The sequence below is a fragment of the Dufourea novaeangliae genome, unplaced genomic scaffold (assembly GCF_001272555.1).
Source record: "Dufourea novaeangliae isolate 0120121106 unplaced genomic scaffold, ASM127255v1 scaffold8, whole genome shotgun sequence".
Taxonomy (NCBI): Eukaryota; Metazoa; Arthropoda; class Insecta; order Hymenoptera; family Halictidae; genus Dufourea; species Dufourea novaeangliae.
Window position 1 is genome coordinate 401,371 of NW_015373923.1, and position 18,247 is coordinate 419,617.

General features: G+C 46.6%; 1 protein-coding gene across 1 annotated transcript in view; it reads left to right on the forward strand.

The window, feature by feature from the left end:
* Positions 1-18,247, forward strand: part of LOC107194517 — a 153,487-nt gene that overhangs the window by 103,716 nt on the left and 31,524 nt on the right. The window contains 3 exon segments of the mRNA XM_015584159.1: positions 298-487; positions 10,308-10,916; positions 11,244-12,157. Of these exon segments, the coding sequence (XP_015439645.1) occupies positions 298-487; positions 10,308-10,916; positions 11,244-12,157 (1,713 nt within the window).

Consider the following 18,247-nt stretch of genomic DNA (forward strand, 5'->3'; position numbering starts at 1 on the left):
CAATAATTATTCACAAATCGAACGCGATGCGAAGCGACAATACGAAGCCTTGACCATTACCTCGCGTATTAAAACACGTTTACATAATTATTCGAACGTGTAAACGGACTTTTACACGGGATCTCGAAATCGTTGGATCCGTGTCGATTATTAACATCGCCAAAGATATTCCCCATCGACCGATACAGGTGTTCCGTTGCAGCAGAAAGTATGCATAATTGAACGAATTTTGGTCGGAAGAGAAGGCGTCGTGAGGGCGGAACGTCGTTGGTTAAACTCGAAACTCGCTGCTTTCAGATTCCTGAAGACCTTCTACAGGGAGTTGGGCACACGTGATCCACCCCATTTGCCGGGATGGGCGTCACCGCTTCCACTCGGCACCCTTTGCCCGGCACACTTTCAGCCGCACCTGCAGCTGCTCCACAAAGGCGAACAGGAGCACAGGCTCGAGAACATCAAGCCCGACCAGATCTTCGCCCCCGTCAGGGTGAGTGTCATAAATCCATCCCGCGGGAAACTACTTCCTCTGTCTTACCATGTGGCCGTTGTCAACACTCGCCACAGTGAAACTTTCCGCGACGATCGGTTCTCGCGATTTACAGGTTAGACGTTCGCGGATGGGGGTCATTCCGCGGGAAATCGGCCACTTTTGGGGAAACATTTCGGATTTTCTTGAAACTTGAATACGTTGTAGTCTTCGGTAATATATAATCGTATCGCAGAGAATTTTTGATAATTTTAAAAATTGTTGATTTTACGGATGTTTGAAGTACAACGACAGCCTTTTTTCAATCAATTATAACTGTTGAACCGATAGAGTGATCAAAATGATATTTGCGGGTGCTTAGAGTGGAGACGTAGGAGTACCGAATGAAAATTGTTTCGATTAAGAAGAAATATTTTTTAACCATGTATTTTGCAATCGTGTTAAACGAATGAAGGTTTATAATAGTGGGGCACTGCTTACAAAAATTGGAAAAAAAATGGGGATATACTCCTGTTTGTCCTTTTCATGGAGATATTTTTAAAAATGTAGACACTTCGAAATTGGCTACGTGAAAATTCATTGAAGTTAACGTTAAGTCGAAGGACACCGGTTCGAGATACTAGCGAAATTCAACCAGGAGCTGGCTCGGCTAGGGAAGAAGAACGATAGCGCGACGTGTTGCCGAAGAAACTCGAAAGCGCCGAACTCTGACAAAAGGGTTCGACGGTAACTTGGCTTTCACCGCGATATCGCCGCGAGTTTCCACGGAGCTACAAGTTTTACGCGTTCGACGACGGAAAATCGTCACACCCACGTCGGCCGGCTGTCACTGAGACTACTCGGCTTTCGCAATTACGTAGTCGATATCATGTAAATCCACAGCCGGCGGAACAGTCCTGTCTCCCCCCGTTTGTACAATTGATAAAGGACGTAATACGACTTCGACGAACTCTTCGAGCTCGCCGACCGAACACACGATCGACTGACATCATCGCCCCCGCAGCTAGATTTGGTATCACGTGCGCGCGCGAACCATCGTGCACAAGATGCCTGGAAATTCAATTTTCCATTTCGAACGTTGTTATATTCTCGAGTTAGAGAATCCTACGAACGTGTTCACGGAATCTGTAAGTGTCCAAGCACCGGTCGACACGAAAGGATACTTCGGTCAGAGGGAAAGATCCGATCAAGGGCCACGACATATACGTGTCAGAACTATCCTTTAAGGGGATCGTGATGTATCCTCGGTTCATTTCTCCTTCCGGTAAGTCCATAGGCCATTCCACGCGAAATCGGACACTTTTTAGAGTAACATTTCGAAATTTGTTGAAATTTGGATATGTTGTAGCCTTCACATATATACATATATATCTCGGAGCGTTTCTTCGCGATAAGACGACCGCCCGGGGATATATCGAGCACACGGCCGATGGAAACGAGTTAAACCGCGGACGAAAATCGTGGATGAAAGCGGAGCATGCCCACGGATTCCTGACGAGCCGGTGTACGAGAGAGTTCACTCGAAACCGCGGCATCGTTCGACGACGTTTGTTGCCAATGAAAGATGAATTCTCCGGGTAAAGTCGGCGAATCACGTAGCAGGAGAACAGCTCGATATACGGTCCGTTTCCTGATCAAGAGAATTCTTCAACGATCGAAGAGAGAGAGGAGGATAAAAGTATCTATCTACCTCCTCCAAAACGGAATTTGAAAGTCGAATATTTGTAGCTGGGTCTCGTTCCCTGCCAGAAAGCGAGTCTATCGACGAAAGATAAATTCCCGTTGGTGTCTGTGGAACACGAGGCGAACAGCGAACTAAACATCTCTGACCAGGAGAGGAACATCAGCGATTCGAGGAGAAGACGGTCGGCGATATACATATATTCCTTCCACGTAGGAAATTTTCTTGGATGGAACGCGAAGAAGACGTAAGGAGGAGAATGTAAATTTCCGAGGAAAAATCGCGGACCTGTCGTCAATTTGAGGACAAATATTTCCAACTTGAATATCTCTTGCCGCAATTAAGGGAATCTCGGGGACAGGAGGAATCGAAGAAATGTCACCTTGTTAAGAAGCGTAGAGAACGAAGTGGTCTCTCGAACGAGAAGAAAATCGTTTCGGCGCTGCAGAATCGAAGACGGTGGTCTTCAACCCTTCTCGACGTTGGTCTCCCGATGGTATCTTCAGGCGGAGTGTCGCCGCGGGAGCATAACTCGCTCTTTCTCTCTCTCTCTCTCTCTCTCTCTCTCTCTCTCTCGGTCCTCGAATAAAGAAGGTTTTAATCGCGACCGCGGAGATGCGCCGGGCCGATCGAGAACGGGAACCCGCAGTCTCCACTCGGATTCGCGTAACGAGGCATTGTTCTGTCGCGACTCGATAAGATGTTCGACCACGCTTCGTTAACGTTTCTCGAATGGGCTTTTTAACCGTGTCCTCCACCCGATGGAAAAGTTGCGGACCATGATTACTTCTGGTTGAGACAAGGCTGCCGTGGATCTGTGGATCGAAGAACACTCGGAAATCTGGTTCTCGTCGAATGACTTCGTTTCTTCGATGTCTTATTGTTGAGGAACGTAGAAAGCACGGATGACAATCGAGATGCATTATTAAGTCAGAGACATAAAAATGATCTACAACAGTACAAAAATTGGACCAAGTTACGGGGAAAACTACCAACCCTTAATGATGCAATTAATTTAGTTTGAATATTTTAAATAAAAAAAAAATAGCTTCAGTGCTGTTGCGTATATTTTACTTCTTGTTGATATTTTACAATATTTTTTAACGGCATATTTAATACTTTGACTGGCATGTGTCACTCAAACATAGATGACATGTACATTGCAAAGGAGCTGGATTATTTAAACATCGTCATAAAATTTTCGCATAAAATTAATATTGCAATGTAATTACAAATAAGTCACGCAGCCTCTATTACCCAAACGCCTATATTTTCGACGATTTATGACATAAAAGACGAAATAAAGGGTGTCTGGCAACGTACGGCCCTTTTCACTGTGGCAGTCAACGTGTTAATAATGAGTAATATAATTAATATTGGTTCAAGTTTTCTGTAGTTAATTTTAACTTCGCTTTTTAATTTCTATGGCTTGGTAATTTTAGTAAAATCTCTAATGTAAGAGTTACTCTATGGGTTGGTAGTTGTTGGAGGGTTGAGAAGTTTCTACACAACTTGGCCCAATTGTGAAAGCTTCTAAGGGCTCTTATGAAAGTTACGGCAAGAATACAACCGAAAGCATCGATCACCGAGAATGGCTTGTTAATTCAGAAGATCCATAAAAGACCCGTATCCACCCGTCGAAACAGTCGTTTCGATTTCCCTCCGTCCGCCCGGTCGCGAAACATCTCGATCTTCCTCCCTTAATGCCGGCAGTATCTACTGCCAGCCACGCAAACCAAAGATTTATCGAAGCCACGATAAACCCGGCCGCCGCCGTCGCGGAATCTGCTTATCTTCCAGGTGCACGTATTCCGCTCGGAACCGGAAGATCCGATCCCCATCCATTTTGATTTCTCGAAACATCGCCACGAGTGATATACGCGGAGGAGGAAATGTGTATCCAATCGGAAATGACACGTGTGTACGATATTCGAACCGCTCCTTTGTGATAGATTGTTTAAAATGGACCCACGTTATCCTTAGACGTAGAATATATAGACTGCGCATCAGTCTGGACCGGCGTCCCAACTGTAGAAAGAGTTGCTTTCGGCGACCTCGTGCCATAGACCAGTGATGGGCAACCGAGCCCGCACGAGCAAGTGGCGGGCAGCCGCGGGCTCCTGTGAAGGCGACGCGAGGCAGGAAACGTAACGACATATTTGCGTATTGGTATTCCTTGACCCTTCTCGTACATTATAATCTAAACTAGCGTATCACTCGTATAGATTAATAATCATTTATATTTCTTTTTATTTAAAACAGATAACAAGAAGAGAGTAACAGAAAGAAATCATAAATAATAACAAAATAATTAATTCTAAAACTTTTCAGTTTTAAAAGAAGTTCTAGAATTAGTTATATTTTTTTAAATATACTGCCAAAGAAGAACCTATTCCGAATTGACATTGCACGGTATTGAAAATGCTCGAGCGTCTCAGATTATCGTGCCCGTCGAGTATACGTCGGGGGGTGTTTGGTAGCGCGATACACGGACGAATTTGCGTTCACGAAATCGACCAACGTGTGCCACGGAAAACAAAAGAATCGTTCGACGAAGAGGTATGCCACCGTTTTTCAACCCTTTCGCAGAGCGTTTAAAAACCGTGGATTCGGAAATACGTGAGTTCGATTAAATAACCATTCCGTCGAAAAAAAGAATATACGGTAGGAATTCGAATAATCGTGGAAGTGGGTCAGTTACGCAGGGAACAGTCGTCTGGAATTCCACTGTGCGCGGAAGATTCGAAAAAATTACCAGGGGGAAAAAAAGAGTTTAAATCGAGGATTTCTGCCCCTGCTATTCACGGATCACAGGATCAACGAAGGTAGACGAAAGACTTATCGAAGAACTCCTCGGATCACGATGCTCTCGAGAACGCAAAGAATTCGCGGATGATGCGCCGGAAGAAATCGCTCAGTGCGATAATGAGTTCTTTTCTCTCTCTTTCTCTGCTCCCCTCTCTGTCTCTTTATTTCGCAGCACGAAACGTCGTCGTCTTTCGGAACCGTTTTTCCAGATCAACGGATTGCTCGCTGGCCTGGTGTCGACTGTTCTTGCTTCAAATATTATTTCCATTCTTCTGGCGCCCGCCCGGGACGAATGCACCGACGAGTGCTCTCCGATCTGGCCAAGTGGAAGCGATTTCTTTGTCTCGGGCTCCTCGACGAGGCGCAGACACTCGTGGTGTGTACATCTAGCTACTACACCTAGCGTGTATACACGAGCGTGGATAGACAGAGAGACAGAGAGAGAGAACGAGCCGAGCCGAGCCGAGCGTTGGCCCGCAAACACAGAACCCCCGGCGTCTTGGACGAGGCTCGTCGACCGAAACGCGGAACATTGTTCCCGCCGCCGCCTTTCACCTGTTGTCTCGCCGTTGCTAGTGTGGAAGGGCCATTATAGCCGGGCCGTTTCGAAGCATATTTACCGACACCCGTAGCCGGGCAGACGAGATACGACGTCGTCGGGGGTACACATACAACGATACACGGATACCAACCCGGAGACAGTAGCGACCGGTTAACCCTTTCGATGTTTATGTCGAGTATATTCGTCATTGAAAAGATAGCACTTGCTATTTAAAGTAAAATTTCAGTAAAACAAAAAACATATTCCAAATTTCAACACATTTTAGAATGTTTTAGGACAACAAATAGAAAACATAGGTACGAAGAAAGAAAAATGACTTGAAAGAAGAGAAATATGTACAATGACTGTTTGATAAGACTTTTTTCTCGGCAATAGATGTGCGTTCACGTCGTAAAAGTAATTTCGTCATTTTATTAAAATATATTTCAATTTTATAGCAAATGCATTTGCTTTGCTTTTGTCGAGTATACTCGTTGTAACTTAAATATAACTAAGCACACACAATGCACGTTTTCAAAATGGAGTAAGAGACTCAAAGGGTTAAACGTACTTGCCTTCGGAGCAAGATGAGATTCCGTCGAGCACGACAGGTCCCGTTGTCTCTTGGTGAATGCCTCTTGATGCAATTCACGCTTCTCGATCGAGACACGGAGCCCATTGTGTGTCCCCGGATGTATTGTACACGCGTTCGAGTACACGTTGATTCGTGGACAGGAAAAGCAAAGGAATAAGGCGATCACACGATGTGTCAGTGTTCCTGTAACTAGTGTACTAACGGGGGTAAATGTCCTAATTACTGCCACTTTATTTACTTTACTTAACGAAAACATAACGACCTATAAAGAATTACTGTGATTGAAAAATGTTATTATTAAATTGGGATTCTGATCTACGTAAAAATAAAAACATACATGTACCTGTATATGTATCTGGTATGTAAAAATTACTGTTGAAAAACGAAAGTACAGTTTGAACGTCAAAAACGCGACTACATAAGCAGGGGGTGATTGTGAAATTATAGGAAAGAAACAGTCGTTATTGTACCGTTGGACCTATGTCCATTGTACAAAATGAATCGTTAAAGTATCTAAGAATTACTTTACATTTTGAGGCGACATTTATAGGGACATTTACTCTATACTTGCTTTTTCGTACATATAGAAAGTTTTCTTTGAAGAATTATCCTATATTTACCCCGGCTAAACGACCCGCGTTCGTAAACGAAAATGAGAAGTTATTGAGCACAAGAAAATGAGGATTCTCCCAAATCGGCGTCCATCTTCACGATGCATCCAGCCAGGCCGTACGGAGGGAAATTCGAAAGAAACTGAGGGAAAACACGGCTTTTACGCCCAGGGTTCTTTTTACGAGATTCTTAGTCGCGAGAAACGGGGTGTCATTCTCACGAAATATTCCACGGTCTCCCTCGACGGTGTGTACCAGGGAACACGACCGGAGGACGGTTGGAACGGACGTTCGCGGAACAATGAAAAGGATCGATAGATAGATCCATGTGTGTGTTTGTGTCGTGTGGAAGCGTGGACGGAGCTTATCCTGGTAACGAGCTTACGATCCTTCGTGCGGATCTCGTGGCCGATAGTTGCCGGGCTCTATGGATTTATCTTTGCCGTGCGCGGTGGGTGGAAGGAAAACAGCTAGCAGGTGTATTCGCGAAGAATACGAGACCGTTCCTCCCAGAGCTGTGAACGCTTTATCCCAGCGATTTACGGGTGGACAATTGGTGGCGATAGCACGACGCGTTTATTCCATCGTCGTATTTCTTATTCCTTTCATGGCATGAGACAGTTGAGAATTAAATGTTAAGGGTGAATTCGTCGCGAAGGATTATCGACAGATTAATAAAGCAGCAGTAGTCTCTTGTGTCGTCGATTCCATCGAAGTAAAAAAAATCATCGATGAGTGTTCGAAGGCTTGTCGGCACTGAACATTGCATATTTCATAAACAAATATCACTGGTTTCGGAATTCAAAGCTCCATCGCTGTACTAAACCGCATTAAAAACGTCAGCGTTACACCTAAGGACCTATCCTTGTCAGTGTCGAGGAGCCTTGGAATACTCATCGATGATTTACCGTAGTGGTTCAATTCCTCGCGGAAATCTATTTCGACGCGATCAATCGGTAGCGCGTTAACAGGAGAGTTAGTTGATCCGGTGTAACGGAAACTGATACGGCTCTCATTGTAACGGAAGCTATCCTACCGTGATTAGGGAGTACAGAATTGGGGCAACATGGGCGGATAAACGAGACGTACGGGGTTTAAGATTACTAGAATGTTTGCGCGTTGGAGGATCGAGGTAGGACGGGAGCACTCAAAAAGCCCCAGACCCTCCCAGAGATCACCGAAACGACTAGCCCGATTAAATCATAAAGACGTAAAGGGTTTTAAATCAGATAGGTAAGACTGTTAGATCTTAGTATTTTGTATAATGCGGAGGAAAATGGTGGAATACGGAGTGCTCGTGATCACAGGACAAACCGAGAGACCAATCCGAATTGGTCTGGTAATGCGGAGTATTAGAATATACTACAAGGAGTAGCAGAAGTAATAATATACGAGGGAATCCGCATGGTTTCTGATGGGAATGGGAAGAGAGAGCAGGGCCCGAGTAATAGACCGTAAATGCTCGAGGATCACAAGGGGTAATAGATCACAGGAGAGGTAGGTCTCTTGCGGGGAAAGGCAGCTACGTAACAAAGCAGGATCGTCTAGGAGGACCGCAGAGATCCCCTTATAATAGAAAGCTTACTTAGGCGACCTACGGAACAGCGAACGGGATCTCGAACAATACTAAGATGATACTGTATAAAAATTCGAAATCAAAACCAATGTATTCGTAGAATTGATTTATTCTCGACATCTCATAGCTACCGCACACGATACTCAACAGAAGTTGGTAAAAGTTACGTTTAGGGGATGCAACTCCAATGACCTTCACCTTGATATGTTTTGTCGAGGACACTCTTCTGAGCAACCCCCAAGAAGTTTTAGCCGTCGCTCGTTTTTTATTGAAAAGATATTAGTGAATAAATTTGCAATACATACCAGTAATTTTACGTATTGAAAGACAACTTTCGGAATTACTCGGAAGAATATCCTTAACAACATATGTCAAGGTCAAGGTCATCGAAACTGCATCCCCTAAATGTTACTTTTACTCAGACGTTTACAACATTCGTGTATCACGTACAGTCAACATCCTTGACGAGCACCTAAGCCTTGATGGACAGTCGACGCGATATCGGTAAACAATCGAGGCATTCACGATCGATAGTCGTAATCCGAGCGAGGCGGACGGAACTCGTAGCACGCGACATTGTCTCTCCGTTAATCTGTTCCGTAAGCAAGACGCATCGTCGCGTGTTTGTTCCTCGACCGATCGATCGACGGGACCTAATAGTCGTTGGGAACCACAATTTTCAGTTGGTTTGTTTCTTGGAGCTGCACAATTGCTGGCCCAGTAAATTTTGAGGAGCTAATAGACGGAACGCGTGTCGACACGTGAACGTGCATTTATATTATACGCCTCCAACGCGTAACGGTTCCGTATCGGCAACGTTCAGACGCAAGCACGAGTATTTATATTATACGTTCGTCGGACGGTGGCATCCGATCAGTCGGTCAAAAGAAAGTCATTCGACGAAAAGAAAAAACAAAACAGTTTCATCTGGGTACCGATTAAATTCGTTTCGCGAGCGACAGAGGTGGGGGTTGCCAGTTGCTTCGAACGACTACAGAGTTTCCGCAGACCCGAACATCGTGTCTCACGCGGCAATTATAAGTCGACAGAAGTCTCGTTAGCCGAGTTCGAAACGTCGTTCGACCGTGAACGTCGAGGTGTTTTGAGGAAAAAATAAAACTTCGAACATCGACGACCGTGTCGCGTTTGATCGTTACACGATAAACGTGTGGCGAGTCACTGGTCGAAGACAAGCTACTTGGGAGGCAGTTAAAATTCTACGAAAAGAAGAAATAAAGAAAAGGACGCTTCGTTCGTTACGTCATTTCTTAACGAATCTCGTGGTGGGATGTCCGAAGAATTTGAAGAGAATAGGAGAAGGATTCGCGAGAACAGCTCGCCCGTGTGTACCGGAAACTCGTTCGTCGTCGGGTGGAGGGGAGGATAGACAACTAGACCGGCAATGAGAAGAAAAGTTCTGCGGCTTCGTGACCAGCTTCTCGGATACTTCTCGGTTTCCTGATCCCATGCCGGCCACCAATTAGAACTTAGAATCTCCCGCGTGAACCACTAATCCCATTCGACGGAGTGGCTGTATCTCTGACCCGACCAGATCTTATTCACCGTTGCGCAATCTATTGATATTCGAGACGGCACTCGAACCGGTGTACTAAGAAAGCATTTTTTCAAACGCCACGGAAAGAACATAGAATTACATAATTCATTACAACATAGAATTACATAATTATTTAACCCTTTCGGTGCTAAGAGCGTGTCTACACGGTTTTATGAACTGGCCACTACGAGCAATGTCGTCGTGTTTATGGAATAAGTTTTGGGTTAGTATTTTACCGTCCAATCCATCTCATCCATTATCACCCACGATCTTGTTCGTAATATTTTCCACGCGTGATAGTAGTAGTGCCATAAACGGTAGATTATTCTACGCATACGCGACCCAATTGCTAAAAATATGCCGCAACGAAAGGGTTAATAATGTTTACGTGCAAAATGTTCTGAAGGCTCACAAAAGCACTCAGTAACCGTATATTTTCATATTGGTTCACAGCTAAGCGATGGCACAGTTTCCGAAGCCCCGAGGCGCGTGGCGATCGAGGGCGGTCCAGGAAGCGGAAGAACGACCCTGTGCCTCCGACTTCTCCACCAGTGGGCGATCCAAGGGGACGGTCCGGCTCTGGCTTTCATCGTACCGTTGCGAGAGCTTCGGGGCAGTCCCGTGTTGAATTATCTGATGCGTGAACTGTTCCCGAGATCGGCGGGCATCGGGGACGCGGTAGCTCAGGTCTGGCGGACGTTGCACTTGATGGAGGACCGGGTACAGTTCATTCTGGACGGTTACGACGAGTGTGTGGGCGGCAGAGCGTCCCTGGGCGACGCGGTCGACCTTCTCGAGGGTCGATTGTTCCCGGACGCGAGGATTCTGGTCACTTGTTCGCCTAGCAACGCGGTCGCACTGTCCCCGCTGGTGCAGAGGAGGATTCATCTGGCGGGCCTCGAGTGGCCGCACGTCGAGAGACTCTGCGTAGCGTATTTCATCCACAACGACATCGCCGAGAAAGCTTGCGAGTTCCTCGAGGCGTTGAACGTTCAGCCGCAGACGGTCAAGCAGCTCGGTCAGCATCCGCTCGGCTGGATTATGCTGTGTTGTCTTTACCAGGTATTTGCACGAAACATGTTCCGTAGCGTTAGACCAAAAGTAAACCTCCGACCGAATCGTTTCCCCAGCCCCTCCCGTTCCCTGGATAGCAAATCAGCGACTCGGCTTAAGCTTGTGAAATACGCTCGAAACTCGTGGGAAGGAAAATCGTGGCGGGAGGGGTCGGGGGAATATACTTGACGGCGCGGTAGAATTTGTTAAGGGGTCGCGGTAATAAAAGTAGCCCTTTGCGCACCCGGAGCAACGTGAAAAGGTCGGAGTGGCCCATAAAAAAAAAAACAGTACGGACCAGCAGCCCCATAAAAGTACGCCTTCTTCTGCTCCCAGGACTCCGGCAGTTTGCCGACAGAGACCAGCGCGTTGGTTCAAGCCGCGGTGAAGTGCATCGTAAAACGGAGCTTGGACCCGCCGGTTCCCTGTAACGAGGAGATTCCGGGTCACTGTAGAAAACGTCTCGAGGATTTCGGAAAGTTGTCTTTAGCCGCGCTCAGGGACGGCAGATGCTGCTACACGGAGGCGGAACTCAGGGCTCGGGGCGGTGGCATCGAGGTCACCAGGCTGGGCTTCTTAACCAAGGGATTGACCTTCGGTCAACGACGTAAACCGGACCTTTACACGCCGATCCATATGGCCGTGGCCGAGTTCCTAGCAGCCTACTATCTCACCTCTGTCGCCCAGTACGCGAACATTCTTCGTAGAGAGCTCGAGGGCTTGCCATCCGGTATCATCAGCCATCTGGCTGGTCTCCTAGGCCCTAAAACGCATCTGATATTGAATCAACTTTGCCCCCTGGAGGTTCCGCCCAGGGCCGTGTTCTCGTTGCTGAAGGCAGCCGGCGCCTCCGATGGAAATATCTCAGCCGTCTGCAGACTGGTCGGTGCTGGTCCAGGTTTCGGACCGGCGCCGAACGAACGACCACCAGCACCCTTGGTGCACACCTCGCCCTTGGAGCTCGAGGGCTGGGCGAGGATCCTCGAGAGTCCAGCGTGCACCCTCGAAGCCCTCGAAGTCGTGTTTCAAGTGGAGAGGGGCTCGGATCCGAGGTATCTGGACGATTTCTTCGAGGCTTTAGCTGGGAACGAGAGCGTCAAGCTTGTCAGGATCACGTCCCTTCTCGGCCAGGAATTCCCCGCTGACGAGGCTCAACGGCTGGCCGGACATTTGAAAAGCGTTCTGGGGAAGAAGAAGCTTAATGACTTCGAGCTGGTCATCACTTGCTTGGAGGAAGCGGCTCACGACAGGTGAGTGTGTGATATTCTCTTGTTTCATCGTTTCCTCCCTCAGGTTGATATTTGTAATCGCTTCAGATTGTGGGATCAATCTCTTCAATTGTGGGAACGGTTTGTTTTTGAGTCTATAACTTGTAAATTCTGCAGAATTTTTTTAAATTTCGTACACCGTGGAAAACCTTGATTACCGAACAATATGACCGAACCTAAAAACTTGGAATATATTGCATCAATTTTTCGAAATAAGACTTTCCTGAAAAAGACTTATTTGTTACGATTCTTCCGAGTCGACCCTACGTTCCCTTCCCCTTGAGTTCTATGTATCTCATGGGAAGCGACTTTATATCGTGTTCCGGGCTCCTTTCATACACCCTTCAGCTAAAAACTCATTTCGCGCACATCCGGTCCTACCCTCTATTTGCTGGGAACACCGGGACCGACGACAGCGCGAGACCGAAAACTTTCCACGATACTTACCAGGGCGTTATTGCTTCCTTTCGGTCTCGCTCGGCTGGAATCCACGGGAAAACAGGGGAAAATCTCGGTGCGCCCTTGACACGTTCGGTCCATGGCCAGACAGCCCGTGTGAAATTGCTGGACCCCGAACTCGGTGCTTTCGATTGTGTACAGTTACCTCATCTCCGAAAAATAACGCTAGGAATCGTTCGGACTGGTTTGGATACGTACGCGCTAGACGCAATAACATTACAGGGCTTGGAAAGTTTTCAAGGGGCAGCTGGGGCCGAAGGGAAACCCTCGTTAAACTGCACGGGGTTTAAGCCCTTAGACCGTCTGTCCAGAACGTCGGCTAATGTCTGAAAGTGGATTAAAAAAGTTTGACCCTAGAAGAGGGTATTTCGAGACGAACACGTAAATAGATCGGTTTTTTCTAGCTTGACCGGAGCAGCTACTGGTGTAACGAAGAGTGCAGTGTTTTGTAAACAGAACAAGAAACACAGACTGCAGAACGTCTAACGTCCTTGGTCCTTCGGTAATAAAAAAATATCCTTCGCGGAGTCGCGTGCTCGGACACCGTGGTAGGTCAGAAAGTAAATTAAAAAGTTTACTCTGCTTTTTTTACACGACGGCGAAGAAGACATTTGCCCTCGGTCCGTGCACGGACCAACGAAGGGTGGAAAAAAGATCGTGTTTACCCTGCAAGCGGTGTGTACGAATGCAGAGGCAAGGGTGGCTGTGCTCGGAGTCCCACACCCCCATTTGCATAACCATTCTGGGTTTCCCGTGTGCGCCGCTTATATTGGTCGTGTCAGGAGCCCTGGTTTCCAGCGTGCTTTTTTACTTCTATTTTTTGCTTGTTTTTATTTTCTGCAAGGGAACGAGCACAGCCGCGCGGTGGGAAATCGAAACGACGGGGCCGATTGCGTGGAACCACAACAATAATTTCCGAATATTCTTCCGTTCCCTCTCACGATTCGACGTCGTCCGTGCATAAAATCAAACCCGGGCTGTGTTTTTTCTTTCTGTCCCCGCAGTTCTGATCACGATCTCTCGAAGGAAAGAAGAAGAAAAACATTAGAAACTGGGTTAAGGATATGCTCCCCATATAAATAAAATAAGGGACAAGTTTTGCTGTGGAGGTAAAACGAAATCCCGAGAAACTCGACGATGGGAAAGTTCGCCGGTTTTTGATCATCTTATTTCCTCGTTATTGCTCGCCTCTGCTTCCGGTCCGAAGGGACCGTAAGCAGATCTACGAAGGTTGGAATATTAACGGGGGGTAGGAGGACAAAGTTTTAAAGTGTTCCAGCCACGGTAAAACTAAAATGAAAATTACCCCCCGCCCCCCTACCCGCGGAAAGTTTCTTTATTTACTCTACGGGATAGTGGTTACTCGTCGCTGGAAAGCAACGTTCAAATTGCTAATGACGTTGGAAAACGTTGTGGACTTCTCTCGAGAGGGAGGCGATGAGTTTCCAAAAGAAATAAGTGATCTCAAGCTGGGTCTCAAGATTCATTCCCAAGACGTGGTTCTCATATCCGAGGATGACTCTCCGAAAATTTTCAATTCCCCCGCAAGCTGTCCGCGTGTCGTCGCTGGGAAACTTCGAAGCTAGGGAAAACTTTCCAAGCTTGGCCACCCCCTACCCCCCCCCCCAAAAAAAGGAATTCGATATTCAAAGCACGTAGCCAGCCCGACTTACCGCGAACACACATCTTCGGCCATCTGAAACGCGGCAACAAGAGGGGTGTAACAATGAACGGCCTTCGAGAAGAGGGGTTGAAACGCGGATGCATAAAGTTACTCTCTCTCTCTTTCTGGCTGGAGAAAAAGTCGTGAAAGTGGTGGGACAATACGCCGCGAAAGAATGCTGAGGAGGGGCGGAGACTCAGGAGGGAGGGGGTGGTTTTTTAGAGGGTGTTCGAGGGTCGTGAAGGACCGGTGTCATGGCCCGTGGCGAGAAATTAAGGAGGACGCGGGCTGGTTTTTATAGCTGAACGCTGGACCGACCACGGGGTTAGACCTCGGGCTCTCTACCTACTTTCTTTTTACCCCCGAAATCTTCTTTCGACTTCCTTCCGCCTTCCTCCCTCCTGTCATCCCTCCCCCCGTCACGGTTTCTTTCGCCTTAATACCGCCATTTCTCGCAGAGGTCCCACTTCTGCCTGCTTTTCCCCGCCGTTGTCGCGAAGATCTGCTTTTGTCCTACGAGTTTTAAAACGTCTCGAAAGATTCGTGCTCGAAGAACGATTCATAATTTTCTTGTCGTACCCACGACTTCCGCCCGCGGAACTGTTTGATACTTGAGTCGCTCCCGCCGATTCTAAGTTGCGATCAAATTGCAAAATCCTCGTTTAATCTTGTCGCTTTAGTATACCTCCGCGTTGCTTCTTTCGATCCCTTGTTCCTTCACCTCCTCTCGTCACTCGTGTAATTGGCCCTCGTTTATCGCATCATTCCTGGAAATTCGACCGTCTACAGCTCCGGATGGCGCAATAAACGAATGTCTACTGTGACTTTGTCATTTCGTTAGAATTTATTTCGATTTAACAGCGAAGGCATTCACTCTGCTTTCGTCGAGTGTACTCGTCGTAGTTAAAAAATAACCAAGCACACGAGTACACGTGATCAAATGAAATAGAACACTTAAGACGTTAACAGGGACGACGAGACGCGGCGTCAAACTACCGTTTGCCTGGAGGCGAAACATTCGCACTCTGTCGGCTCATTGTTGCGCGTCGAGACGGCTTTTCGCAGCCCTTCCCCGTCTCCTCCGTTCGACAATTTCCCTCTGTCGCCATTCCACAGGCGACGAGACCCACTCGAAATCGGCCAACCGTCTCCTAGGAGATGAATGCGTGCGAGAAAGAACGCCGATCGATCCATCCGATGCGATGGAACGGATACACAAGGAGTCCTCTTGTTGTTCAACGGCGTAGAGTGCGGCGAACGAAGGGGGCGCTCAAAAAGAAGAAAAACACCGTGGGGGGTCTCGGCCGACAGAAAGAGGGCCGCCAGGGTGCTTCACGGATTGTTCCGCCCTCTCGATTGCCCTGCAATTTCGTTCACCGCGCTTCCTGGGGATTCCTTGCGGTCCGAATCGCTCGAATCGAATCGCGAAAGAAAGTGGGAGGGGAGGAATTGCTGCAGGCGTCGAGAAAAACGAGTACGACGAATGGAATTCGAATAATCATTGAACCACTGTAAGATATGTAGCTATGTTCCGCAGAAATTACGGCGAACTTTGTGAGTCACTTTTTCCGGAAACCCTTGGAGAATAATAAGCCAGATTATGTTTAATACGTCTGTCCGGTTAAACGAATGAACCTCCTTACCGGAATTTTTCAACACCTCCGGAACACCACGGATTTACGAGCCATGGATTCCCAGAAGCGAAACGTGACCGGTGGTTTGTTAAAAACGAAAAAAAATAAACGGCTTGTACAGTATCGGTCGATTAATTTACCGCCCCATTCTAATCTGGACGGACCACTGACGTTGATGAAGAGGATGCCGGCGTTTCATAAAATTCCCGACCGGAATCGAGCACACGCGGTGGACCGGGTGGAGGGGATGAATGACAGTTGACGGAATATTTCCAGTGCAGGTCCAGCGCGTGCAAGTGATAGCGGACGTGCTTGGTCGGACGGCCTTTCCGATATTCAAACCGGATGAATGGAGGGGGATCCACTCGCGTCGCGTTAAAAAATGGAAATCGAGTCGAAGATCGGCCGAGCGCCACGTTATTTTCGGCTGGTACACACCCGTTAACGGACACGAAAGGATCATCGAATACGCTCCGTTTATGCGTTGCGCGAGTAGTAATGAGCGTGCTTCGTCGGACAACGTACGACCGGGTCGCCGCATAATTGTCGGATCTAAATTTTCATTAATCTCGAAAATGAAGAAATTTATGACATTTTACATTACTATAACTTTTGATACCACATTTTCTCATTTTTGTAGCATAACTAGATACAGCAAAACATAATTTTAACATTATTTTTCATTTCCACTATGCATTTAAGGTGCAATTTTCGTCACAATTTGTTATACCATTCGATTTTTCTTCATAAATCTAAAAGTCAAGAGTTCTTTCAACTTGCGACGTAAATTAGCTAAAAGAACTTTAAACAAAATATAAAATAAACAGTTTTTCAAATTTTGTTATAACAATTAAATTAAAAATTTGTGGAAAAAAAACTATTAAACAAACAGAAAACTTGGTACAGAACAAATTTCATTCGGATATCTTTTATGGTTCAAAGGTTATAGAAAATTGTTGCACGATTCTTTGTTCCGGTCGACTGTGCGTCACCGCTGTTTCGAATCGGAAAATTCGAACCTTATATTTTTTGTTTCCAAAAATCATCGTTCGATCCACGGACAAAAACGAGAAAACAAGATTGACGGTTACCCATTGTGTCTTCCTGAAACGATACGTCGATTGTTCGTGCGTCCATAAAAATGGTGTGTATGTATATCGTTACTCCCGCGCCAGATAGCAGGGGCCGCGTCGATACTTTAATTAATTCTCCGAAAATGCGATATCCGGCGTTTTAATTTCAAAAACATCGAAATCGAGAGCTCGAGCTGACCCGGCGACTCTTTGTCAAATAACCGTTCATGAATATGTACGCCAGTTATTCGTTTGTTTTCGCGTCGCCAGCTGCAATAACGTTCCTCGTACGTTGCGTAGAACGGGATCGATTCAAGGGGGTAAAAGGAACACAATGAAAATTTTCTTTAGACCCCCGCCCCCCTAGAATAGTTCAGAATCAACATTTAGCATCTGATACGCTTATTACGCTCAAGGAATTAAAAATTTTGAAACTTATCAATTTTATTCGAATAGAAATAGGTACACGAACACGTTTGGTCAATTTTAAGTAATCCTCTTCGATGACGCCATGCCATCATTCACCAACAGTGTTCTCAATATCTTCATAAAAGTCTGAATTTTTAGGGCGCTTCTTTTGTATTTATTTTTGAAACAGACGATACGAAAGGATTTAAGGAGGAGAACAATAATACATGGAACGAATCTTCCATGGTTAATAATAAGTTGATTTGAGTGTGCTAAGCTACCAAATTTTGATTCTGGATTACTGGATTACTACATGCCCCCCTGAAACCTCTTCGATGTAACGGTCGTCGTAAAAATCCTAGGCCCATGGTATCAGCGTGTTATGCCGCGAGAAGAAAATCCAGTCTTCCCTCGTTTGCAATTCTTCGAGGAGAAACAGCCGTTCTCGGTTTAGCGTAACCGTTGCACGTGTACGCGCGGCTGCCTCGCGAAATAAATGTCGAATAGACTGCGAAGTGAACATTATACATGCATAAATCTACCACGGCTGGTATCTGTATCGGCGAACCGGCGCGCCTCGAACGAATTTGCATGAAGGACCGCTCGGGAGTCTCGGAAACCGGAACGATGCATCTTGTGCAATTTTCGAAGATCGTCGTTGAAGTGGATTCATTGGTTAGCACGAGTCAGGGGAGGGGGGAAGGAAACGTTCGCTGAAAATAATATTGAAAAGCCTTTTTTTCCAAGGGGCCAATATCTATCCTCGAATCTGCTGATTGCCCGATAAAGCCCCGGGCAATGTAGGTCGTTTCCGTCAAACTTGTTCCTATTGATC